Raw genomic sequence first — 24,412 nt, 5'->3', positions numbered from 1 at the left:
GTGAATAATTATGAAATACCTCCTGGAAAGATATTACTTTTAAACAAAATCGTTTTCTCTGTATTGATGTAAAATAATATAATTTTACCATTTTTTTCTGAGCAGGCAATACCTATTTTATTTATGCAGCTTTCTTTGCTTCTTTGCGCCTTTATCGAGAGTGCAATCATTTTATTTTTGTGACATTTATTTTGAAAATCGTAAACCGGATGTTCGTCATTGTGCGACTTCGCGCGGCCGACCTGAAAAGACATGGCTGCCCACGGTGATAGCTAGATATTTTCAAACGCTCATTTCAGGATTAAAAAAGGAATTGTTGTCAAAGAGGCTGAAAAAGTTTACCCCAACATGGAGGATGAATGGGAAGAAGAGGTCAGGGGCGCATTCGTGCCATAATGATACTAAATTTATGATACATTCCCAGTTTCTCTCGATAATAACTAGCTAGCGAGCTAACTACCTACATAGCGCAGTTCCACAGTGAGTGGCTGCTAGCATTCCTGTAACTACTTGTTAAAACTGCGTACAAACGCTGAGTATATATTTTTTGTTGCACTAGATTGGCAGTAACATGGTAATTAACTATGTTGGTCCCGTGTTTGCTAAATGGCTACAATCGTATGCTTTTAAGCTTACTAACTAGCCAGAAAACTAGCCAATTTCAATAAGAATGAATAGTAGCTATACACATAGTTAACTTACTCCAGAAAGGGGTAGCTTGGTGACACTGTAACTAGCTGACATTCAAGAACTACAAGTTGTCACTTTGTTTTTATGCATTTGATGATTGATTGACATGCTTGGATTTAGCGTGGTACCTTTCTTTAAACAATAGCATTTAATTTATAAACTTTCTTTACTCATGTGAAGTATCTTTGTTGTCTTCCCGTCCCATCAGGAGCAGCTCGTTGTGGTCGAGCTGTCAGGAATGATAAATTCAGACTTTCTAACCAAATGTCAGGGGAAATTAAAAGTTGTGGTAAGTTATCATTTCCTGATCATTTAAGCCAATTGCGTCATTTGTCCGTTTTGTGGCTAAAGTAATCTAGAAATCGCACATGAACAGAATATCTTACACTGGATTAATAGGATGACCTTAAATTAATTGTTAATACATTTTCTTTATTTGACCCAAGGGGATAGACACCGAACAACCTATGATGCAAGTGGGAAATTATGTATTTGCAGGGGAATATGAAGGTAGGTGTGAGAAATTTATACCTTAATTTATTTATACATAAGCATAACTTTTCCTGAGGGATGTTGCATTTTTTATCTCCACAAGACCACTAGGAAGCAGTTTGGGCCATTGTAGTTTACAGTTTAAGCTGTGTGTGAAATTAATATTGCAGGGCTTGGTCTAATGCTTGATTCAATTTGGCTGACCGCCATGCAGTGTATTTTTGTATAGTCATGGTAACCTATAAATTACCAACCTCCAAGCAAGACATTTGAATCCGTATGTATGTACAAGTAAGTGTATATGTGTTTATACACCTTAGCCTTGGGATACAAGTTGTCGAGGTTAATGCTTATAGTAGCAACTTTTTACAGACACTGCAATAGCGTTTGCACTGTGATATGATTATTGTCACTGAACGATGAAACATTTTTCCACTCCTTATGGCAGATGCTCTGGCTACTTGTGTGATATTTGAAGAAAGCAGTGGCAGTAGTGAGTATTTGTCACCTACATCTTTGAAACTGCAAAACGAATCACAACCTCACTATTAAATTTAGAAATTCTAATCCTGTTTTCAAAATTTCTGCCTCTGAGTGACAATGTAAAAAAGGACTGCAAGCAATCCGTAATATAAAATTATTTTTTCTGACTTAATTGAGTAAATTAAACTTAGGAGGCCATTTGTAGAACATTCTAAATGCTAAAAGTCTCAATTAAAAAAATTAAAATTAAAACCATTACAGATTTTTTTTGTTTCACATTGCTGTTTGAATAGAACAGCTCTCTGGATTAAAAAATAAAAAATAAAAAGTACGGAAGCCCTGAAGTTTTCCTGCCTTCCTTATGTTGGGCCATTACAGACGGTGAGGCAGAGTCCAGCCCCAAACTCAAGTACAAGTGCCACACCGTGAAGAAGCTCATGATGCAGCGCACCTTCCTCTCTGAGAGGAAAGAGGGAGAATCCAGCTCAGGTGCGTCATGAAATTTTTTTTGTTTTTTTGTAAATAACCTATAACGTCCACTTATTATTTATGAGCAGCGCGTTCACAGTTCAGATTCCTGATGTGGTGCTGGTGAAATCCTGTGGAGGAAGCCTCTGAACCTTTAGTACAGGCTCAGCTGTTTGCAGAAGGCTGGTTGAGAAAAGCACGGCGCATTGAAAACGGTCTGCCGACTGTAAGCAAGGAGCGCAGCCGTGGTTTTATTCAGGACGCCCCTGCGCCGCAACGGCGTGACTGCGAGTGACCGAACTGATCTTCTGGCTTTCAGAGGGCATCGAATTTTTACAGCTGAACGACGGAGAGGAGCGCCAACGAAGCTGGATCTGCAACTTTGACCACGACCCGAGCGTGACGGCAGAGTCCGGTAAACGTGGCGTGAAGGAGGGGTCGGAATCTGGCAACCGAAGCCCCGTTTTCGAATCGGGAACTGGCAACCGAAGCCCCGGGTCCGATTCGGACGCAGAGGCCAGCGACTCGGAGCAGGTGGGGCGTAGTAACGAAGGCGCCGAGATGGATTTGGATCCGGGAACCTCGGTTTGCCGAGAGCCTGCGGACGGCTTGGATGCCGGAGACTAAAAGGATGCAGGTGGAGGGAAATTCCACCCCTGCGGAGCTGGTGTGTTTGCAGGTTTTCGTTACCACTGTTACACTTGGCTAAATTAGACGATTAGCTGGATACACTTATTCTGGTTTAGATCAGAGCGCAATACGATCCCTGCTAATGTTTCTCACATTATTGCTGCCGTCTGGCGGTAGTGTTATAACGTGGACAAAACATTGCGGTCATGTTGTGAGGACATCTTGTGTTAGCCAGGATGTTTCACAGTGACAGTTTTCAGCTGTCATTCATGAACTTATCAAAGAATGTGTCTAAAATATTAGTGACTAAATGGTGGACTGATCAAATAATTAAGAGCAGAAGTTGGGGGGGTATTTCAGGACACAGGGTCATGGAGTTAGCTGGATAACTGCGCTGAGTAAAACCCAGAACACCTCTGAATTTGTGCCCTGTGAACAAGAAAACTGTAAAGGAGAAACCAATTATATCTTGTCATAAAAAATGACTTCATTATACATGTTTTATAAAAACGAAGGCATTCGTATATCTGTATGTGAAGTAGGTTTAGGTAAGCCTTATATAATTGGGAAATAAAATTATTCAAAAATCAGTATTAAATTATTTCCCTTTAAAAATGTCCCCATGGGTCTGCTGGTTTTTGTTTTCGCCCTGACATCAGCTACTAATTCAGACCCAAGAAACCAGATGAGGTGGGCTGACTGCGTAATCCACCGTGCTGATTAACTAAGACCAGCAGACCCTGCGGAGGCTACCCAGGACCAAGAATAAAGATCGGGACTTTACAGACTGTAAATGGTTTATTTAAAATAGGGCTGCTCATCCCTGTTCCCTGGAGAGCTACAGTCCTGCAGGTTTTCATTTCAACACTAATTTGGCACACCTGATTCTAATTAGCCGCTCAAGGTTGAGCACAACTGATATGAAACGACTTCGAAATCTGTCTAAAAACGGCTGCACCAGGTAGGCGTAAAACATTTGCTATGCTGATGTGACAAATGTAAATTTATAGAAATTATCTCATCTGTTCATAGCCCACCAAATGCACCCAAAAGCCCTTAATTTCCGATTCAGGAATATTCCGAATATTTAAATGCCTTGGAAATGTGTTCTTCTCAAATTACGTCGGTTTAACACATGGACCTGGACCGGTTATTAACGTTACATTTTCAGTTAACTAACGCTCCTTAGGGCTAAGCTTGCGTCGAAGTGCACGATATGAGCGGGTGAACGGTGACATTGTATTAATGTTCGTCATGTGATACCCGATCGGCATCAAGTGTTGTAATAGTGTGGTACTTTCCTTGAAAGTCTACGACAGTTTGGAATTTCCCAGTCTCAGAGCAATGCCACTAGCATTGGTCGCCGTTAAAGGAGGAAGTGCCGAACATAAAACCGTAACCATACGCATGCAGTTTGGTAGCCCTCTAGTTACGGAAACGATACCGACATAATTTTCGTTTCTGGGAGAAAGTAGCCCACATAAACCTCGAAGACTCGCCTCAAAAAACGATCGAGGTAAGATTTCGGTACAATCGCTCGTGAGATTACATTTAATGGCGATTATAACTATAGCTATTCATCGGATACATGTAGTTGTGGCCGCTTAATATGTAGCGAGGTCAGGTTGCACTCGCAACTTCTCAAGTGTTGTAATTCTCGACCATGAATAAGTCGGCTAACAATGCCACAAACTGTGGTCTGAAACGTGGTTTGAGTTGCGCTTCCGTGTTACTGTAAGGCAGCTGAAGCCTGTCCCTGGAGATCTGCGGTCCTGTAGGTTTAAAAAAAAAAAAAAAAACTCCAACCGTAATCAACTGGTGTCTCGTTGAGCTGCTAATTAGTAGGGACATGTTTAAATTGTGTTAAATTAGGGTTGAAATGAAAACTGAAAACTGTAGGACTGTAGATCTCCACGAGCAGTGTGGCGGCCATGTTGTATGTTGTAGTTCCCAACTGTTCCTTTATCGCACACAGGGACCCAGCAGTGGACAGTTTTGTGACGATGGGCGGGATCCTCAAGATATACGTGCTTGGCACGTTGCTGTCTGTTGTAGTTGCGATAATTGCACTTGTAGACTCCGTTGGAGGTTTGATGTACTGTCGGGGACAAGATCTCAGCGAAACGGAAAACATCGGTGTGACACAAAAACATTCCTCTGGGATCCGTTCGAGAAGCACTGCAGCAGCATTACCAAGATGACTCGTGCATATTTGACTCAAATGTCGTTTTTATTCATCTGACAAGGAACACAGTGCAATGGGGGTATCGATCAAAACCGTGTCCGTGGTCAAAATACTTTGCTTTCGAACTGACAGATTTCACGCAACAAATGCTTTGCTATCACGAACAACGGAAACCACTTTGTGTTTTGGACCGCCACTGATGAGGAATGCTGCACTTTGACCACGAGTCTGTGAACCAACTGAAGATGTGGATATAAGCCTCAGCTGAAGCACGGGAGTGTGAAATGGGACATTTTCTTGATGGCTCGGGGCAGCTGACTGACTAACGGACAGGCTGCCGTCGCAATGAAGCACCATTTGCACTAGAACTTGTCCCCCCCCATTTTGTTAACTTTTTGTTTGTTTTTGTATGGCTAAAAGGTGTATTTTAGAAATAAAGGTTGACATCAGTTGTTTGCAATTAATTGTGTAGTGCATTAATGACAGCAGAAAGTGTTTTTGGCATGTTTATATGGTGCAGTGCATGGCTTGTCCTAAATTAAAAGCGTGTAACTGAACTGCTGCGGTCAAATAGTGATATTGACTTAATGTCTTTGGGTCAAATAGAGTAGTGGTTATAATGATTTAATTGATTATTATTAATTGATCATTTAAGTACTGAGTAAAAGTTCTCTAGAACCCAGCAGCTTTCCAGGACCTTGGTCAGCAGACCCTTGTTTTGACTAATATACATCTCATTTGGTTAATTTGCAACAAATTTTCCCATTTGTCGTTGTGTGAAACCTCCTACTACCGTGCCATGTATCATAAGGAACAGCTTTGTGGTTCTGCCAGAAATGACGACAGGCTTGGACCCCTGCCACTTGGTGTGGCTCAAACAAAAGAAAGCTCAAGGTAACCTAAAGACATGTATCATCAGGCTTGTCAGAGCAAAATATTCCTGTTGGGCATTGAATATTTTACAGTTGCTCACACCAGTAGTGGCTATACATTTATAGTCAGCAAAGCATGTAACCATCTAAATTTAATTTAGCATTTTGTTCACTTAGATAACTCGGTCAAAGTTGATGCATGGTTTCAGACATTCATCAATGCCAGTTATCAACATTATTGTACACAATATTTGTTTTTAGGGTAGCTGCAGTAAGGGTAATGCCCTGCCAGTGTAAACTGGAGTGCCACATACAATAGGTGCATATTTACCTTTTTGGACCTCTACAGTGTTTGCACCTGCTTGTATTTCACTACCACCTTGTGGTCTTTTGGTGTAGTTGTACCATTAATGAAACAAATTGTCAAACAAAAACCATTCCCTACGTTACACTCTCGGTGATAAAGGTATTCAGTGGAGATACATTTTTGTTCTTTAAGGAACAAATTTATCCAGAAGTTACATTGTTTAAAAGCAAAAAAAAAAGAGTTGCTGCTTAGACCTTGAATGCATACGCGCAAGAAAAATTGTATTTGTTTTCCTGAATAATGGTTTTTAGGCTTCATGGAGAATGTGCATGATCTTCATGAAAGACTTATCACCAGTCTCAAGTACTGGCCTACCCACTGGTGTTATTGGAGATATTCAAGCAGGACTTTTATGCAAGTGCTTCAGAGAGATGAACAGCACTTACAAAGAACACAGAATTAATTTAATATGCAAATATTTGTACTGAATGACTAAGATTACACACCAAGAGATATTTGATCAAACCGTTTTACTTAAATAAAACTCACATCTGATAACCTGGATTACTTTGGAAACTAATTGTTACATAGTGTACTTTTAATGTTTTCAGTAGAAGACAATGGTACATCTTTCCTGAAATTTTAATCTCCCAACTAGTGTATCCAGTTTGGTAATGGGATATGTGTTGTGCTTTTTAACTTTGTGAATTTACCGTAAATGTCAACATTTACATTGTGGGTAAATAATCTAGATTATTGTTGGCATTCCTCATGTTTAACTGCCTTCTAGACAGAGTGCTTTTATAGTCCTCCGCTAAGGTTTGAAGTTTGCGCCATTGTGTGCAGGGTTGCCAGACGTGTACATGAAATCCCCCTGGTAAGCATGCAATGGAATTCAGCAAGTGATCCTTAGGCATGGTAACCATTAAAATAGATAATGCTATGCATATCAGGGTGCTCGCTAAAGTAAAGGCGTGTTTTAAATGTCACAAAACAGCAAGTGATCCTTAGGGATGGTAACCATTTAAATAGATAATGCTATGCATATCAGGGTGCTCGCTAGAGTAAAGGCGTGTTTTAAATGTCACAAAACTCATTGAAGATTTAATATGGCAAATTGTTGCATTGCATTTTTTCCCTGAAATTTTCCTTAAAGCTAGGTCTATAAATGTCTAAACTCTGTAAGAAGCTTGCAAGCAGCAAACTTTCAGGAAAACACAGGTGACAACAAAAATCGTCAGTTTTATTCCCCCACAGAAGCGGGTTTCTCCTTATCTGGCAAGACGACGTTGCGCTAAGGACCCTTCAATGCTCCCTTGGTTTGCAGACGTGGCGCTTTCCATCCAATCGAACAATTTCTTTTGCACTGAAGTGGACCAATCTTGTGGTGGCAAAGGGGCTGTAGTTTTACGGCGTATTGAGTCGTATCTATCATACGATTGGTCTAACTCGTTTTTTTAACAGGAAACTGTGTAGCAAAAAGGGTGTATATCCGATCTTGCGCGAGTGGCTGTCCTGGGAAGGTGTTTATACCGCAAGACAGAAGAACGGGTATGTATGTGACCGTTAATTAGCACAAGTCGTGATATTTAGATGTTCGTATTTAATTTCGCCGGTTGTATGTTTTTAACACCCAATTCGTTATTGCTGCTAATTAGCTAGCTATATGTTATGCATTGTATTGGGTATCTGTGCAGCAGTTAAAGTTAAGCTCATAAGTGAGCATCAACGCTGTGACATTCCATCACAACTACAAATCATAGCTAACTTCTTACAGTCTATCTTCGCTGGCCACCAATTAAATGCGTTATTTTCACAAAGTATTCCGTTCTTTTGCAAGCTTCCAGTTATTGTTTCTCACCTCGGGAATTGGAACTAACGTCAGCGACCTGACCCAGCAAGAAACTAGGCTGCTTGGTATTATTGAAAGAAACACTATATTTTTGGAACGAAGTCTGTTTTCTTGATCTGTGGTTACAGGTGCGCATTTTTGCAAATTATTTGACAGTTCAAACCAGACCCAATAACCTGCTTTGAACTTCTTTGGAATCGGAAACCTCAACACAACTTCATTTGAAGAGTTACCCTGAAATACAAAATCTTATCTTGATTTTGGTGGATTAAATTTTAACCAACAAGGGTAATTTCTTGTGTAGCAGAAGACTCATCAGTTTACGATGTGATCGAAAAGCCCGCTGACTAAAAGCGACGTGCCACACCTTTTAAATGCATGGTATTTATTTTCTGAATGCGAAGCATTTGTCTCAGGCCTGAGGTATGGAAACATCTATCCCATCGCGTTTTACTGCGGGTCCGCTATGTTTCAGGTTTACTTCTCTGAGTGCCAGTAAATTGATGAAACGGTATGCTATTGCAACTCGATGTGATAGCCAATTTATGCACTAAATAATTCTAAAGTGTATTGGAAAATCGAGTCCAGATAAAGGCTATTTTATTTACGCATTTTAGAAAATGTGTAGCCAATGCAATGGTAATGTCTTTTTACTACAATTTGAATCCCCACGGAGAATATTTACATTTCGTTAATGTAGGCTCCAGCCGTATTGAAACTAGAAACGTCGTTTGAATACTTTGGTTACTGCCCCGTAAATGACGTATTTTTAGAAGAATGACGAGCGAATATATGTGAATGGGATTTAAGCCGCAGGAAGTGATGAAAGTCTGGCTTGTTCTGGTGCTGCTCTGAAACGCGATGCGGTGTCCTTTTCTAGGAACTGCATTGTGAAAGCCACTTAATGCAATTGAACCATGTTATAGGTTTCAATTATTCTTTAAAAAATTTTTAAATTGTTGTTTCTAATTTGCTGTTATTTCGGCAACATTCGGCTCCTGTGTGATCAGTCGTTGACTAACGGGTGTTCCTGGCAGAATTTTTCATGGGCTCCAGTTGTCTCATGCGGGGTGCTACTACAGCTGGGGAGTAATTTAGTAACTTGCAATAATTATTAATTTCCCGGTATAAACATACTTGATAAGACCCAGCCCCCCTCTCTTATACGCACGCACGCACGCACGCACGCAGTGGTTTCGTGTCCAAGTGTTCCTTGTAATGGAATCCCGTCTTTCTTTTCCGTGTCCTGTTTCAAAGGCAAAGGCTTCTGCAGATGCCAAGTATCTTACTTCCTGGTCCACTTCTGGAGTAAGATGTTGGCAGGACTGTTGAACGGCTGGAACGGATGCTGACTGTGCATACTGGTTCCTTTTACAGGCAGATTACTGTCCGCACTTAATTTGAGGAATTTAGCCTTAATACGGTGTGAAGCAAGGCTGAACAGGAATTAAGATGACTTTCTTGTTGAAACTCAAACAGGCTCCCTGTAAAAGCCACTAATGATAGTTACAGATGGTCACTTCCATCTCTCTTGTTAAAGTTAAACTCAACCAGAAATATGTTTACAAAAAAGTATTGTATTTTTTATATTTATTTTTTTAAACAGCTGTCAGTGCTCTTATATATATATATATATATATATATATATATATATAATTATCAGTCAGGAACATTGGAACTGAATAGAGAATTGAATGAATGCAACTACTGAACGGATTAACTGTGTCTCTGTGTGTGTGCACGTGCCTGTGTGTGTGTGTGTGTGTGTGTGTGTGTGTGTGTGTGTGTGTGTGTGTGTGTGTGTGTGTGTGTGTGTGTGTGTGTGTGTGTGTGTGTGTGTGTGTGTGTGTGTGTGTGTGTGTGTGTGTGTGTGTGTGTGTGTGTGTGTGTGTGTGTGTGTGTGTGTGTGTGTGTGTGTGTGTGTGTGTGTGTGTGTGTGTGTGTGTGTGTGTGTTTCCTTCCTCCTGAATAGATCTGAAGATGGAGCTTCGCCCGCTGGTCATGTGCTTTGCCCTGTGCGTGGTGTACGCCACCAGCAAGCCCACGGCCACGGAGAAGAAGGACCGGGTCCACCACGAGCAGCTCAGCGACAAGGTGCACGACGACGCGGAGAGCTTCGACTACGACCACGATGCCTTCCTGGGGCAGGAGGAGGCCAAGACCTTCGATCAGCTCACCCCCGAGGAGAGCAAGGAGCGCCTGGGGTGCGGGCCTGCTCCCCTCTGTCAAGATTTGAATTAAACTCTGATCCCATGTCATAGTTTACGCAAGTCAGAGATGGTCAAGTGTGGGTTTGTTTCAGTGTAATGCTCAAGAAGTCGTAAAGTCTGTCAAAACGGAATTATTTTTATTTCAATATCTAATGTTTTATTTGCATAACTATATAACTTAATGGTAGGTAGTTTTGCATAGGTACTATAGATGTGATTGCTGCATCTGGAAGCATTTTGTATTTTGAATATGGTTGATGTTGAAATGGACTACTCTTTGCAGAGAATATTAGCCTTGTCCAGGTTTACAATCAGTACGCAAGTCTGACAGTAACCCGTTCTGTGACTGACCGTAGGACCAGTTTATCCACACAGAGTAATCACTTATTTCCTTTGGTGGAGTAGAATAGACTGTGGTCATTTCATTGATATCAATGTAGGAAGAGGATTGAGGGGGTTCAAATCTGTAGTCCTGTCTCACCCCCTGGCCCCAAGTGAATTGTTATTTTAGTTCTAGTGCTATGCTTCTAGCATACAATGCATACAATGATTTCTATGATGTCAGGGACTTTCCTTCCTACCACACACCATGAAATTGGAAAGAATGGTCCTTCTTGCTAAATTGGAATGAACTTTGCACAAGTGTACATGTTTATTTATGAGTCTCTCTCTCTCTTTCAGGATGATTGTTGAGAAGATTGACGCTAATAAAGATGGATATGTTACGGAGGAGGAGCTGAAAGCGTGGATTAAAAAGGCTCAGAAGAAGTACATCTATGACAATGTGGACCGGCAGTGGAAGGACTTCGACATGAACAACGATGGCGTCATTTCCTGGGAGGAGTACAAGAATGTCACATACGGTACTTACCTGGGTAAGGAGGGTGTGGCCCAGCATGGGGTTGAAGTCCAATAACACATCTGTGTTAATGAACACAGTTGGAAAGCATTATTATGTCAGCATAATTCCATTTCATTTGTAATTGGCTCTCTCTATAGCTTTCACTTCCTTTTGACTGTATTTAGCCAATGTGTACTGCTCGGGGTGCCATTTTGAAAAGAGGCATTGCTGTTGTACATGTGCAGAATGTAGCACTAAGCTTGAATTATTCCTGTAGTTATCAGTGGTCTAAATGGACAATATGCCTGAATTGGGAAAATAGAAAATGGCATCTGCTCTGGAAATAAGTGATGCAATCTAATGGGCAATGCTGCAGTACTCTAGCCTGTTTTTCTTCTGCCCCCCCCAACCTGTTTCTCAGATGACCCTGAGCCTGACGATGGGTTCAATTACAAGCAGATGATGTCCAGAGACGAAAGGCGCTTCAAAATGGCGGACAAGGACGGGAATCTCATCGCTGACAAGGAGGAGTTCACCGCTTTCCTGCACCCCGAGGAGTACGACTACATGAAGGACATTGTTGTGCTGGTATGTCACCTTTTACACACGCCTTGAACTGACCACCAACAGGATGCGAAGTGCACCCCTAGGAAATGAGGATTTCCAGAAATGCTGAAGTGGTTACGAGGCACAGATTTGCCTGCTGCTTGTAACACTCAAGAAGTTTGCCTGTTTGCATAGACATTTCTTAAGAGATGTATGTTTTTTAAAAAACTATTTTCTGTGACAAGAGCTGTCAGAATGTGTGGATGTGTGAGAAACTAATAATAATTATTTTCCAATAGGAAACAATGGAAGACATTGACAAGAATGGAGATGGCTTTATTGACCTGGAAGAATACATAGGTATGTGGTGATGTGCTCTGGTGTACCTAGTTAACTACTTACTGAATTAGAAGATCAATGAATTTACAAACAGGTGAAAGCGAATTGACCAGGCACCACCCCCCCCCCCTTCCCCCTGCATGTCATCTGTTGCTAGGTGACATGTACAATCACGAAGGCGATCCTCAGGAGCCAGAGTGGGTCAAGACTGAGCGCGAGCAGTTTGTTGAGTTCCGAGACAAGAACAGGGACGGGAAGATGGACAAGGAGGAGACTATGGACTGGATCCTGCCTTCGGACTATGACCACGCGGAAGCAGAGGCCAAGCACCTCATGTACGAGTCCGACTCGGACAAGGTGAGTCTTGCTGTCAGGTAAATTGGGCTGGTTCACACTTGCTGACACTGTTTGCATCACCTGTATTTACTTATCATCCCATTACTTTCATTGCAGGACGGTCGCCTCACCAAAGAAGAAATAGTCGACAAATACGATTTGTTTGTTGGGAGCCAAGCGACTGATTTTGGGGAGGCCTTAGTACGGCATGACGAGTTTTAAACCCATCTAGATAGAAATTGTTTTTATAAATCTTGACAAGATGAACAATAATTTATTTTATGAACCTATGTTCCAGCTCCAGTTATAAGGATGTCTTGTATTTTTTTTTGCTGACAATTTCAGTTTTGTGTTTTGTAAAATGACCTCCTGCAGTACATTTCAATTACCCTTGGTTGTGCTTATTCTCGTGGATGTTTTTGGCATACGGTGTATTTTTTTATTTTAAAAAAATAATTTTTTAAGGCCTTAATATGCATATGCTTTATTAAATATCCCATAATGTACTTTTCAAAAATTCTGGGACCTTCAGAAATATTTATTCATTAATTAGATATGAGTTGCCAGACGTGTGGCACATTAGTTTTTTGGCTGCACCGCAACAGCGGGGCCAGCCCTATAAACGCGCATGTCTGACTGAGTGACTGACTGATTAAGTTACACCATTGGTCGGCCGGCTCGGTCCAACCATATACTAGGTTTTGACCTGGTCTTGTTTTATTTTAACCCCTTTTGTTTTTGTTTTTTTTTACCTCCCATTGTTTAGCAATGGTATTGCCGTCATATAGCTGCGTGACAATGAAACAATCTTCATAGCTGTGGACTTATCACAGCCATTTAAACAGATTCCCTCTCTTGCCTTATTGCTGTCATTTAAAAAAATAACCAAACATAGATGGTTGTTTGAGTATATATGTTTTTGCACAGTTTTCCAATTTACATGAATGTAATTTTCATTTTTGTCAGTGAAACTTTCCGAGACACACAGCAGAGTCCACCAGGAGGCTGGATTCCAACATGAATGCCTCTACTCTTGTTCTTTCTCTTCACAGGAGTGGTTAGAAGTGGACTTAAATGATAAAACCATGTTTTAATGCAAAAGTAGATGCTTATTTATGGGTGTTTAATGCCTTTTGAAGTAAAGTTTATGGTTTTTACAACTGCCATTTGTTCTAGGAGTATTGTACTACTTGAGATCAAAAGATTCCCCTGATTGTTGTTGATGCAGGGTTTATTCATTGTGGACTGTTACTGAAATTCCCCCCCATTTCCAGTTTTGTAACCACTGAAAATTTGTTTGAAAATGTAGGATGTAGACTTTTTGTACACATGCAGTGCAGTTCAATGTCATTGATATTAGATACTGTTCTGTAAATTAAGTGAAAGCCTGGGTGAGAGCTCCACCTGATGCTTTATAAGCAGAAAGCGAGAACACTAAGATTTTGAATTAGGTGCTGATTTGACCACCTTATTTCTTGATTAAAAAAAAAAAAGAAAAAGAAAAGAACCAACCAGTGTTGTGTGATTTGGTTGTTCGTCTTATATAAATCAAATTTCATGCATGAAAAATCTTACACATGTCAAATGTTTCTAGATAACCCCGTTTCCCCCAGTTCATCTTGGTTAAATAAAAATGTGGTTATTCATAGGCTGGATGTGAAATGTGCTATATTCCATTAATTAAATTATTTCCTTAATTTTTGTATTTACTTGTGACCAGACAAACACTAGACTAACTTCCACACAATAAGGAACCAACTAAGCCACTCCTTACTTTTCTAAAACCAAAAAAAAAAGAGAATGTACAAGGTGCACTTAACCTGAAAGTGTTCTATGAGGCCAAACACACAAAGCTCTGCACTTCTCTGTTCATCTTTGTCCAGTGTAAATGTGACGGGGTGGGGGAATCCATACCCTGTTATAGTACTGTGTTGAATGTATTGTGCAAAATATTTGTTGGTACTTTTATATGTATGAGTTCCTAATAATGCTGAGCGAATAACCGACATTTCGGCGTTTTTCTGTGTTTAAATAATGGATTAACGTCGGTTGGAATTGTCTTTATTTGGTGGTTAAATTGTGTTTTTTTCTGCAAGCTCGGCGTGTTCGTCTTTTAAATTGTAATTTTAAAAAGGCAGCTACACAACGCAGTTCGCACGGAAATAAGCATCGCCGCAACTACAACGACCATAATCCATTGCGCCTACGGACACGCAAGTGACGTGACCGTTCGGAAACACAGAACCGAGTATTCATACGACACGAACGACATTGGAGCTGGACTGAAGAGTCACATGTACTTGCGACTGTACCTAACAACGCATATATTCACGTCTCACAAACTGGTAGTTTTTACTGGAAATTATTCTAAAGATTTTGTCAACGTTACTAATGTGTCTTGTGAGGAACACTGGAAAAAAGTAGGCTAAGAACTTTTGATGGCAATGGGCTGGCCTGGCCTGGCTGTCTGCCAAAGAGAAAATCACTTCCAGTGTCAATTGTGTATGATAAGGGAGATAAATTATAAAGCCAACAAATAAATCTACACATCTGAAATTTGATAAATATTTTATAAGACCAAAGTGATAATTTATGTAAGTGATTTGCTGTAATATAGTCACAACATTGGAGCCTTTGAATGAAAGTTTTAAAGTAGTTTTTTTAAATGTTAGTGTTTAACATTTCAATAAAAAACTTATTTTTGTATATTTATGTCATTATTTAATGGTACATTAGAATTTAAGAAAATAAATTGATGAATCTAAAACCATGATTTCCAAAACCGTATTGAAATCAAACCGATAAATTCCTCAGAAATAAGTTTTTTGTTTGTACACTGTACATTGTATCTGTAGCACTTTCTTGAGTCCAGATGAAACTGTGGTTGAAGGGATGCTATATGGCCTTTGGTAAGCCGTTTTGCTGACCTAGCCAACCCAACAAAGTGTCTCAGTATGGCATTTGGAATAGTAGCCAATTAGGCCACATGATACTGTCGCTTACATTTTACTGCACAGTAACATACATGCAATTTTAACTCCTTAGCTAGAGTGGTTCAAACTTTAGTCTCCAGTTGAGGGCATGTAATGTTGCACATGGTATCTACACTGACAGCATAATAGTTGCACGCGTAACGTCCCTGGAAGAGCCTCCAAAACAATTTTTAAAAATGTCTTCAAAAAACAGCCCCCTTGTATTTCTTGCACCTAGTATTACACCAAGTTTCTGCTTGTTAATCCTGCTCCACGAGTCATGAGTAAAACAATATTTATAAAATATTGCCTATATATGTATTTGGTTAAATTAAAACCAAAGCCAGTTCTTTCAGATGCTCAGGCTAAATCTGTGTTCAGGTGCAGTCTCAAAACAGAAACCAAAAATTGAGATTCTGTTTTACTCATAATAAAAATATTACAGTTGCAATAGGTATTGAAGCGGACAATAAAATGCATCCGGTACATAGTAAGGGAACAGCTGCTAGGATGTTATATACGATTCCCTGCAGTTGCCATAGCTAGCAACTACATTAAGGAATTCTTGAATGTATAATTAAGAATACAAATTATTAATTTTATTCAAGATCATCAATTTTGCTAACAACGTACGTCTGGGCTGTTCATACATGTTCTAAAAAAATGTAGTTGTTGCCTCAGCACCTCTTTATGCCTGTTTTAGTTAGATCAATTTGCCAATGTAGTACATCCTCAAAGAAAAGCCCCCCTGGTTCTCAATGCACATAGATTATGGTTCCTGTTTGTCGATTTCCAGACGGGGGCGTTTACCCAGAGCACGCGGGGAAGCCAGTGTTGTGTGAAGATGGCGGTTAGAGTGCTGTATACAACGCCCGAATAAATAATATCACGCAGTCCTTCAGATCTCCGGAACAGATAATACATCTGTACTTAAGCCCTTTTTCTCTACCCTGCATCAGAGTGTGGCGGCATGGAGGGAGGTAAACCATCCCTTGCGCTAGTCTACCAGGCCGTGCAAGCCCTTTATCACGACCCGGACCCCGCCGGAAAAGAACGAGCCTCTGTATGGCTTGGGGAGCTGCAGAGATCGGTAAGTAATGAGTGGGAAATTCCGGGGCTTTAGATGGGCCTAAATTATCAGGATCAGGAAGCTTGCTAGCCCTGGACTACGAACTCCTGGCTTATAATTAAGTATTACACAGCTGTAGAGTCAATTGTTTATTATTCATTTTAAAAAATACAATGATTGCATATAAAGTGTTCCCGCTAACTGGCGAGAACACCACATCGTGTATTGTTAAATTAGGTAAACCTTGGAAGAATTCTTTGGGGATTTGGCTAGCTAGGTTAGCTGTGTTGGATAGGCTGTTTGCCGAAAACCTCGATAGCTGGCCGCTTAGTTAGCTACCTGGCTGTTATTCTAACCGAGCTAATTTAGCTTTAGCGTTATGTATTTAGTTTAGGTAAGTTAGATAACTATGCGAGGGTAGTACTCGGCGTCTTTCTGTTTCACAGCTATCACCTCGCTTACTGACTATCTACATAATTAATGTTGTATTGGCTTTGGACCGATCAATGCCGAAGGTGCAGTTCACGTTAGCTATCTCGGCTACCTTGCTAGCTTTGCACGGAGTATGATATCCGGATTTTCGAGCGGTGTGACACGCCAGTTCGCTACTGTGTTTTGTGAACTGAATAGCCCATACGGTCGCATGTTTGCTGTGTATTTATGATATCGTTGCTCAGTCAGTATTGTTTCATTTAATAACATTAGCCAGCTAAATATATTTTTAATATCTTGTATTTTTCGGGTCCCAAGTTGTAGTGCTAGCTGCTGCGACAAGAAATGCGATCGCTAGCTTGCTAGCAAGCAGGCTAGCTAAGAATAAACTAACGATAGTTCGCGAATGTTGACTCTAGGTGCATTTGTAAGTTTTCTAATTCTTAATTCTAACTTTAGTTTTGTATGCAGAATTAGCTATGATGTTCTACCAAGATAATTTACGTTACCCAAACTTCCCTATTTTAGTGTGGCATCCAGCTACCGCTGTCAAATTAGAGGTGGATTATAAAAGCCCTCATTTTGAAATATCACTTATTATGTATCAGTGATTCAACTAGTGATCACATTTTAAATTGTGTTCGTAGTATTGCCTGCTGTACAAAGAAATATTTGTCAATAGCTGTACAAAAGTCAGTATGATGTACCAGTTAATTAAACAAGCTGAGATCATACTCAGCCATAGCGTGGCCACAATAACGACCTACATTAGCTTTAATTCTAGCCGATGCTTCTTTGCATTTCCGCATCGTCAGTGCTTATGTTCCAATATATTCTTTATGCCAAATCGACCATTATGTTGCGCTTAGGACGGGCGTGTCTAATCGTATGTCAATCAAGGAAGTTGCAATGCATAACTCGGTGTTATAAGGTGTTTCTGTTATTCTTTGGTTAAATTTACCAAACCATTGCCTCATAGAGTTGACAGTGCTACGATTTGTGTGCTCTCCCTGCACATCTGCGCGATTTCGACGCTGTCGTAAGTTTGTCATTCATATGAAGAGGAGCCAGACACCACTGTCTGTTTCGACTGCTCTGTAAGGTCATGTGGCCTCAGGTGGCAGATATCGATTACCTCCAGTCCTGTTTTCTATTGGTGAAACCTTAAACAGTCGGTTCCCATGAGCTGGTGAAGACCTTGAAGAGACCATTTTTGGTGCGTGGTTGGCAGGATCCCCCATGAATACCAGGCCCTGTGATAGAGGTCTATGCTTGGCATGACAGTACAGTGTGGAGACTGTGCCATGGCTGTAGTCATCTGCAAGCATGGTCAAGATTATAAAACCAAAACACAAGGCATAGCACAACGTCCGCGTGGGCATATAATTATATTAATGTAATTGTCTTGCCATGGTGACTGTACGTTCCTACAACTGAGCTGTAAGACCGGCATTCATTAATGCAAACGTCAGCCGGTTTTACTTTTCGATCATCCTGAACTTCGTTTAATTATTTTTGCGGTCATGGTATTGTTCACATGTTTTCATGTCTCTAATAATGTATTTGATTTTGAAAAATCTTCAGTTGATTTCAGCTGTGAACTGTTTTGAGCAGTCCACCATGTGACTGGCTGCCACATGGTTCAGACCCAATATAACATAAGCCCAAATGAATGAGCCATTCAGCCGTCGTCCGTGGGACTCCTGGGTCAGTTTTTAGAAAATGAGGGGGCGGGGCCTGTGGCTTGTGTCAGAGGGTCGCGATAAATATGCTTCTGCACCCTCTCAGATTTCTGCCGTGTCAGAAACCGTCTTCCTCTCTGGCCTCAGTAGTGAGCGTGAAGGATTCCACTGCCCAGTCCGCTGTCCACTTCTGCTCATAGTTATGAATGAGGATGGATGTAATGATCAATCTCAGGAAGATAACGGGCGAATGGTTTGTTGTGTGTTTAACTTCAATTACAAATTTCAAAATGACAAAGGGTAGTAACAGAATTGCTAGCCTTGACTAAGACACAGACCAAAATACCTGCTTGGTTTTGAATGTGGGCTGTGCCAGTGCTTACTATGCTGACTAGCGCCTGCCCAGCTAACGCAAAATGTTCTCACAATGTTACTGGAATATTCTCTCAGTGTTATAACATTGGCACTACGTGGCAGCAACATTGTGAGAACGTTTTATGTTGGCAGGTCGATTGGCGCAAGCTTCACTCAGGGAAGGAAGGGCTGGGGTTTTTACTGCATTTCATTGTGCCAGCAACCCTCAACCCAACATAGTCAATCAGCTGCCTGGCAGTCTGCCCGTTGGGTGGCACACGAAGTGTCCTCCTTTGACTAATGTCTGTGTGAGCCTGATTTGTGGACTGTGGTGTAATGAGAGGCGATGGCTGACGTCACGTGCTTCTGACGAGAGCGCGTGCTTGTCGGCGCCCGACGAGGACAAAGATTGGGCATTCCGAATTGATGGAAAAAGTGATGAAGCGGGGGAGGAATCTGAATAATTTATGGCTCAAGAGGAAGAATATTGTAATTTTGCTGAACTCTAATTAGGTGCCATTGAGCCTTTCGGCTCTTGGTGTGTTCTGTAACTACGGACGCGACACCAAGTCCCTCCATTAGGACACAGTCTCATCATTTCAAAAATCAAAGATAAGTCTGTTTCTCTGGAGCATCGTTGCTATCTCGGTCCCACAGGGTTGCCAGCTTTGTGGTTTTCATCCCAAATTGGGCTACTTTTTAGACTTAGCTGTGGGTAGAAAATGACTTGCCCCTGTGCGTCACATTGTTTTTTTTTTGGGCTGCTATTTAGCAAATGCACGGTCGCGGCTAAGGCGAGCTCTCTTAGGCTCTCAGTGGTTATGGTACTTGCGCCATCGCTGCCTCCCCCCATCCAATTTGGCCTACCGTCGCCCAGTTTTTTCTGGATTTTCAGTGCCTTTAGGCCTGCAATTTTTTTCTAGACCTGGCAAACCTGACCTGTCATAATGGGGGGGTGGGGGGGGGCGGGGTTTGTACGCTGACGTGGGACACTTGCCATTAAAGCAATCAAAATGTAGCAGAGAATGAGTAGTGCGGCCTGTAGGGTATTTAGGCCTGAGCTGGTCAATGCCATATATGCTCAACACATGATTCCACGGAGCACAGGTAATAGTACAGTTGTATCTGGTTTCAATTATGTCCCCAGTCCTAATTCCACATGCAGGCCACAAACTAAGATCGTGTGACCTGTTGGTGTTCTGCTCTTCTAAACGCATTGTAGGTTTACTGGAGCCTTCAGTAATCTCGCTGTGAGGAACTGTAGATGTCTCATCGAATGGAAGAGGAACACTGACTTGCTTACGCATCGCCCTGCAGTGGTTTTGCATTGCAAACATTTGATGCCACTAAAGAGTAGATAGGCAAATTTTAGTGAAAATGCATCCTTGTTTATTGAATGTGCACCCACCCCCTGTGCTCCTGCCTCCCCCCCCATGTAGATGTACGCCTGGGAGATTTCGGATCAGCTGCTCCAGCTGAAGCAGGACGTGGAGTCCTGCTACTTCGCGGCCCAGACGATGAAGATGAAGATCCAGACCTCGTTCTATGAACTTCCTGCCGACACTCACGTGTCCTTGCGTGACTCGCTGCTCTCTCACATTGAGAACCTCAAAGACCTCTCCCCCATCATCGTCACCCAGGTAACAGGCCACACCCATGTGCCGTTGATGTCTAACAGCTTCTAAAGTTTAAAGGAGTGATGTATTCTATACACAACTAGGTATTATGGGTCCTTTCCCACTTCATTGGGCATTTCAGAGAGAACTGAAGGCCACAAGAGACACCATCACTCTGTGCTCTCACACACTGCCAGAAAAAGGCTTCTGAATCTGCAAGGAAACTCTTTACAGACACTTGTCATGCCCCTTTGCACCCCAGAAATCTCCATGTTGGGTCATTTTGGAGGGAGATTTGAAATGCATGACTTGTGTGTTGATTAGTGATTTTACATGGCTGGAGCAGTGTTCTGCTTTCTCACCGCTGATAAACATGCCCAACGCAAATGTTTCTTCTGCAAATGTGTGGACGCACGGTCGGACGTCTTGTGCAATTGCAGAAATGTGAAACATGTTTGCAACCAGTCCGTCCTTTGCAAGATACAGATGTTAATTATAATAAACTCCCAATTGTGTGGCCTATTTCTGGAGCACATTTTGCTCAAATGGATGATGAATGAGTAAAATTCAGTTGGCATGGCAATAAAATGCATAACATGAAGGTAAAATATGAAAAAAGAACCTCGGGGATACGAAGGAAGGTGATGTCAAAATAGAATTTTAAGATTCAAATCCCGTTCTCAATGGCAGTTTTGCCACTTCTGTTGCCTTGTCTTTTTGCATAGACTATGAATGAACAGTCAACCTCCACATTTAAAAAACGGTTCCAGCAGCTACATGTCCGTGCGTTACTCCTGTGCTACACAGCACTTCAGATGTAAAGAAGCGTGTGTGTTTTTTAGGTTTATTCTGCAGTGCATTTGTGGACTTTGTGGAAGATTGTCGTGAAGCAGAAATAAGCATGTAAATTAACATTGACGTTCTTGCCCTTTCTCCAGCTTGCTCTGGCAATAGCAGATCTTGCCCTGCAGATGGCCTCGTGGAAGGGCTGTGTTCACACACTTATTGAGAAGTAAGTTCCTCTTCGTTCACCGTTTGCTTTTAATGTTTCCTTAATGGTTGTATTGAGTAAAGATGTCCCCCTGTAAGGAACTGTCTAACAGCGGCTGGTGACACAGTGCTGTCAGGATGCAGCTTGAGCTCCTGATTTAGACACCACTTAGACGGGTGTCTAATATACTTTTGTGACTGTACTTTTTAAAATTTTAATTTAACATTAATAAATGGAAGATGGCTGAAGTGATTTCTCATGCATGGTAAAATGCCCCCCCCCCCTGTACGTGCGCAGATACAGTAACGAGGTGACGTCGATGACATTCCTGATCGAGATCCTGACCGTGCTGCCCGAGGAGGTCCACAGCCGCTCCCTGCGGATCGGGGCCAATCGGCGCACGGAGATCATCGAGGACCTGGCCTACTACTCCAGCACCGTCATCACGCTGCTGGTGCGGGACCCTGCGCTCAGCCCGTCTGCTCTAACCCACTTCCCAAACCCGCCGCGCTATTTATAACCGGGGTCCCCCACCCCTGCCCGCGCCCTGAATTAATCAGAGCGGCCCCACCCGGGGGGGAACCAATCACGCGAGCGAGATGAGTGGCTTACCCGCACGTTTCAAACGCGCTGTCTGTGCAGGAGTGTTCAGTCCAGCGTAGGGTTTGTGGAATGTGATTCACAGGCGTTAAGGGTTGGCTGTGGTAGACGTTAATGGACGATGTGTTGTTTGTTTTTAGTCACTGTGCTTTTATGTACATTAGCCAGTTACATGTTTTAATTGGGGAGCAGGGAGGAGAAACATGGCTGAAGGAGTCCTTCTTGTTTTTCCTCATTTGTTTGTGTGATTTAATTATTTTTTTTGTAATCAGTCTTGTTCTTGAGTACCTTCTTAATCTTTTCTAATTAAAATGAGTTTAAATCAGTTTGGAAAAAACTGATTGGGGCTGTAAAAAAAAAAAAAAAAAAAAGTTTTAAGTCGCTCTGGATGAGAACATCTGCTGAATGCCCGTAATGTACTGTTCATTTCGACCCTGGTCCTGGAGCGGCTGACTGCTGTCCTAAATGAACCAGCATGTCGTCCCTCCCCCGGCCTCTTGTGTTTATAGAGCTTTACCTACAGGCTTTATCAGCCTTGTTCATGAGGCCTCGTACACCATGTCTGTGGCACCTGCATTAAAAGAGCCGCATGCGGTTGGCATTGTGGGAACTGTGTACAGTGTGCGTACAGGGCCCAGGCTAGGATACACCAGTAAACGAGGCAGATGGGTCAAAGTGAAAGAGGAAGTGAAAGTCCTCTGTGGTGTGGGAGGTGCCACTCGCTCACCACCTCTCTCCCCACCACTCTCTGACTGACTCTCTCTCCCCCCCCTGCTCGCTCACTGCCCCTCTCTCTCCCCCCCCGCTCGCTCACTGCCCCTCTCCCCCCCCCCTGCTCGCTCACTGCCCCTCTCTCTCCCCCCCGCTCGCTCACTGCCCCTCTCTGACTGACTCTCTCCCCCCCCCCTGCTCGCTCACTGCCCCTCTCCCCCCCCCCGCTCGCTCACTGACTCTCTCCCCCCCCTGCTCGCTCACTGCCCCTCTCTGACTGACTCTCTCCCCCCCCTGCTCGCTCACGGCCCCTCTCTGACTGACTCTCTCCCCCCCCTGCTCGCTCACTGCCCCTCGCTCACTGCCCCTCTCTCTCCCCCCCGCTCGCTCACTGCCCCTCTCTGACTGACTCTCTCTCCCCCCCTGCTCGCTCACTGCCCCTCTCTCTCCCCCCCCGCTCGCTCACTGCCCCTCTCTCTCCCCCCCCGCTCGCTCACTGCTCCTCTCTCCCTCCAGCTCTCCTGCGTGGAGAAGACGGGCAGCGACGAGAAGATGCTGATCAAGGTGTTCCGCTGCCTGGGCAGCTGGTTCAACCTGGGCGTGCTGGACAGCAACTTCATGGCCAACAACCAGCTCCTCATCGTCCTCTTCCAAGTGCTGGTGAGTCCCCTCCCCCACCCCCCCGCCACCCCCCGCAGGTCCCTGAGCGACGGGCTGCGGGCCGTGCTGAGTCATAATGTGTAAATATGCGCTGTAACCCAACGGCGCCCCCTGCTGACCGCCTTTGGCGTCTGCGCCCGCAGCAGCGGGACGAGACGTCCACCAACCTGCACGAGGCGGCGTCGGACTCCGTGTGCTCCGCCCTGTACGCCATCGAGAACGTGGACGCCAACGTGGCGCTGGCCATGCAGCTGTTCCAGGGCGTGCTGACGCTGGAGACGGCCTACCACATGGCCGTGGCCCGCGAGGACCTGGACAAGTGAGCGCCGAGCCCGTTAGCCTCAGAAGAGCACACGCGCGAAGCCCCTGCAACTTTATTTATAAAGGGGAAATCACACACAGACACCGGCTCTCTTTTTCAGTGGAGCCCTGTGCAACAACTCCACTGGACATGTATTTATGTGGAGCGTTAGTTAAAATGTCATCAGTAAGGGTAGATTTAGAAGGATCTTTCAAAATTTCAAATTTATATGGGTAGGAACAGTAATGAATTGGCTTAAACCCCAGATCAATACAGGTAGACTTTAAACAATCGGAGGATGGGGACAAACAATTATGGTTAAGATCTCCCAAACTAACCACCTCAGAGGATAGGTAGGGAGCTAGCAGTTCTGCTGTAGCATTCACGACATTAGCAGCTGCAGAAGGTGGGCGATAGACTGCTGCCACATAGAGGCTAACGTTAGGAGTTCTGTTTTAGCAACTAGCAGTTCAAACGGCTTTGGAACAGAAACACTAGGTTATTTTTAAATCATTTTTAATTATTGTTTGTTCTTGCTGGTTACACTGCGAGTGATGACATCACGGCCCTCCTCCGTGTCCCCCTCCCCCCAGGGTGCTGAATTACTGCAGGATCTTCACGGAGCTGTGCGAGACCTTCCTGGAGACGATCGTGCGCAGTCCCGGGCAGGGGATGGGCGACCTGCGTACGCTGGAGCTCCTGCTGATCTGCGCGGGGCACCCCCAATATGAGGTGAGGCGCGGGGCACCCCCTATATGAGGTGAGGCGCGGGG

General features: G+C 43.1%; 3 protein-coding genes across 5 annotated transcripts in view; all 3 read left to right on the top strand.

Annotated features, from left to right (window-relative positions):
* The first annotated feature begins 214 nt into the window (after window positions 1-214).
* On the top strand, window positions 215-5,412 carry gtf3c6 (general transcription factor IIIC, polypeptide 6, alpha). 2 transcript variants are annotated; one of them, XR_004763635.1, is made up of 8 exons: window positions 215-372; window positions 899-979; window positions 1,137-1,200; window positions 1,631-1,675; window positions 2,044-2,154; window positions 2,453-2,800; window positions 3,423-3,724; window positions 4,739-5,412. XR_004763635.1 is itself a non-coding variant. In XM_035401807.1 (7 exons), the coding sequence occupies exons 1-6, from the start codon at window positions 349-351 to the stop codon at window positions 2,758-2,760; spliced, it is 633 nt and encodes a 210-aa protein (XP_035257698.1). In that variant the 5' UTR covers window positions 215-348; the 3' UTR covers window positions 2,761-2,800; window positions 4,739-5,412. The 2 variants fall into 2 exon arrangements, 1 of the variants encoding a protein (XP_035257698.1); XM_035401807.1 differs by lacking the exon at window positions 3,423-3,724.
* A 2,162-nt stretch (window positions 5,413-7,574) lies between these two features.
* LOC118219017 (calumenin-A) lies at window positions 7,575-14,047 on the top strand. Of its 2 annotated transcripts, none has more exons than XM_035401806.1 (7): window positions 7,575-7,678; window positions 9,952-10,183; window positions 10,871-11,064; window positions 11,452-11,618; window positions 11,876-11,936; window positions 12,073-12,272; window positions 12,369-14,047. In XM_035401806.1, exons 2-7 carry the CDS (start codon window positions 9,960-9,962, stop codon window positions 12,471-12,473), a joined length of 951 nt encoding a protein of 316 aa, XP_035257697.1. In that variant the 5' UTR covers window positions 7,575-7,678; window positions 9,952-9,959; the 3' UTR covers window positions 12,474-14,047. The 2 variants fall into 2 exon arrangements, with proteins under 2 accessions (XP_035257697.1, XP_035257696.1); XM_035401805.1 differs by having other exon boundaries at window positions 7,592-7,678; window positions 10,871-11,052.
* Window positions 14,048-16,012: 1,965 nt separating this feature from the next.
* The window catches only part of tnpo3 (transportin 3), a 19,138-nt gene continuing 10,738 nt past the window's right edge, over window positions 16,013-24,412 (top strand). The window contains exons 1-7 of the mRNA XM_035401749.1: window positions 16,013-16,313; window positions 20,200-20,400; window positions 21,315-21,388; window positions 21,665-21,821; window positions 23,195-23,338; window positions 23,482-23,657; window positions 24,233-24,371. Coding sequence (XP_035257640.1) covers window positions 16,194-16,313; window positions 20,200-20,400; window positions 21,315-21,388; window positions 21,665-21,821; window positions 23,195-23,338; window positions 23,482-23,657; window positions 24,233-24,371 — 1,011 coding nt within the window. The 5' untranslated portion in view covers window positions 16,013-16,193. The remainder of the gene's footprint in view (window positions 16,314-20,199; window positions 20,401-21,314; window positions 21,389-21,664; window positions 21,822-23,194; window positions 23,339-23,481; window positions 23,658-24,232; window positions 24,372-24,412) is intronic.

This window comes from Anguilla anguilla, chromosome 19 (genome assembly GCF_013347855.1).
Source record: "Anguilla anguilla isolate fAngAng1 chromosome 19, fAngAng1.pri, whole genome shotgun sequence".
Taxonomy (NCBI): Eukaryota; Metazoa; Chordata; class Actinopteri; order Anguilliformes; family Anguillidae; genus Anguilla; species Anguilla anguilla.
The sequence above is the reverse complement of the archived record's forward strand: the minus strand, read 5'-3'. Positions and strand labels throughout refer to the sequence as shown.

Coding starts and splice junctions, on each gene's coding strand:
- gtf3c6 (XM_035401807.1), top strand. CDS start 349: ATGGAGGATGAATGGGAAGAAGAG. Junction 980..1,136: donor AGGGGAAATTAAAAGTTGTG/GTAAGTTATCAT, acceptor ATTTGACCCAAG/GGGATAGACACCGAACAACC. Junction 1,676..2,043: donor TGAAGAAAGCAGTGGCAGTA/GTGAGTATTTGT, acceptor GGGCCATTACAG/ACGGTGAGGCAGAGTCCAGC.
- LOC118219017 (XM_035401806.1), top strand. CDS start 9,960: ATGGAGCTTCGCCCGCTGGTCATGTGCTTTGCCCTGTGCGTGGTGTAC. Junction 10,184..10,870: donor GAGAGCAAGGAGCGCCTGGG/GTGCGGGCCTGC, acceptor TCTCTCTTTCAG/GATGATTGTTGAGAAGATTG. Junction 11,937..12,072: donor TGACCTGGAAGAATACATAG/GTATGTGGTGAT, acceptor ATCTGTTGCTAG/GTGACATGTACAATCACGAA.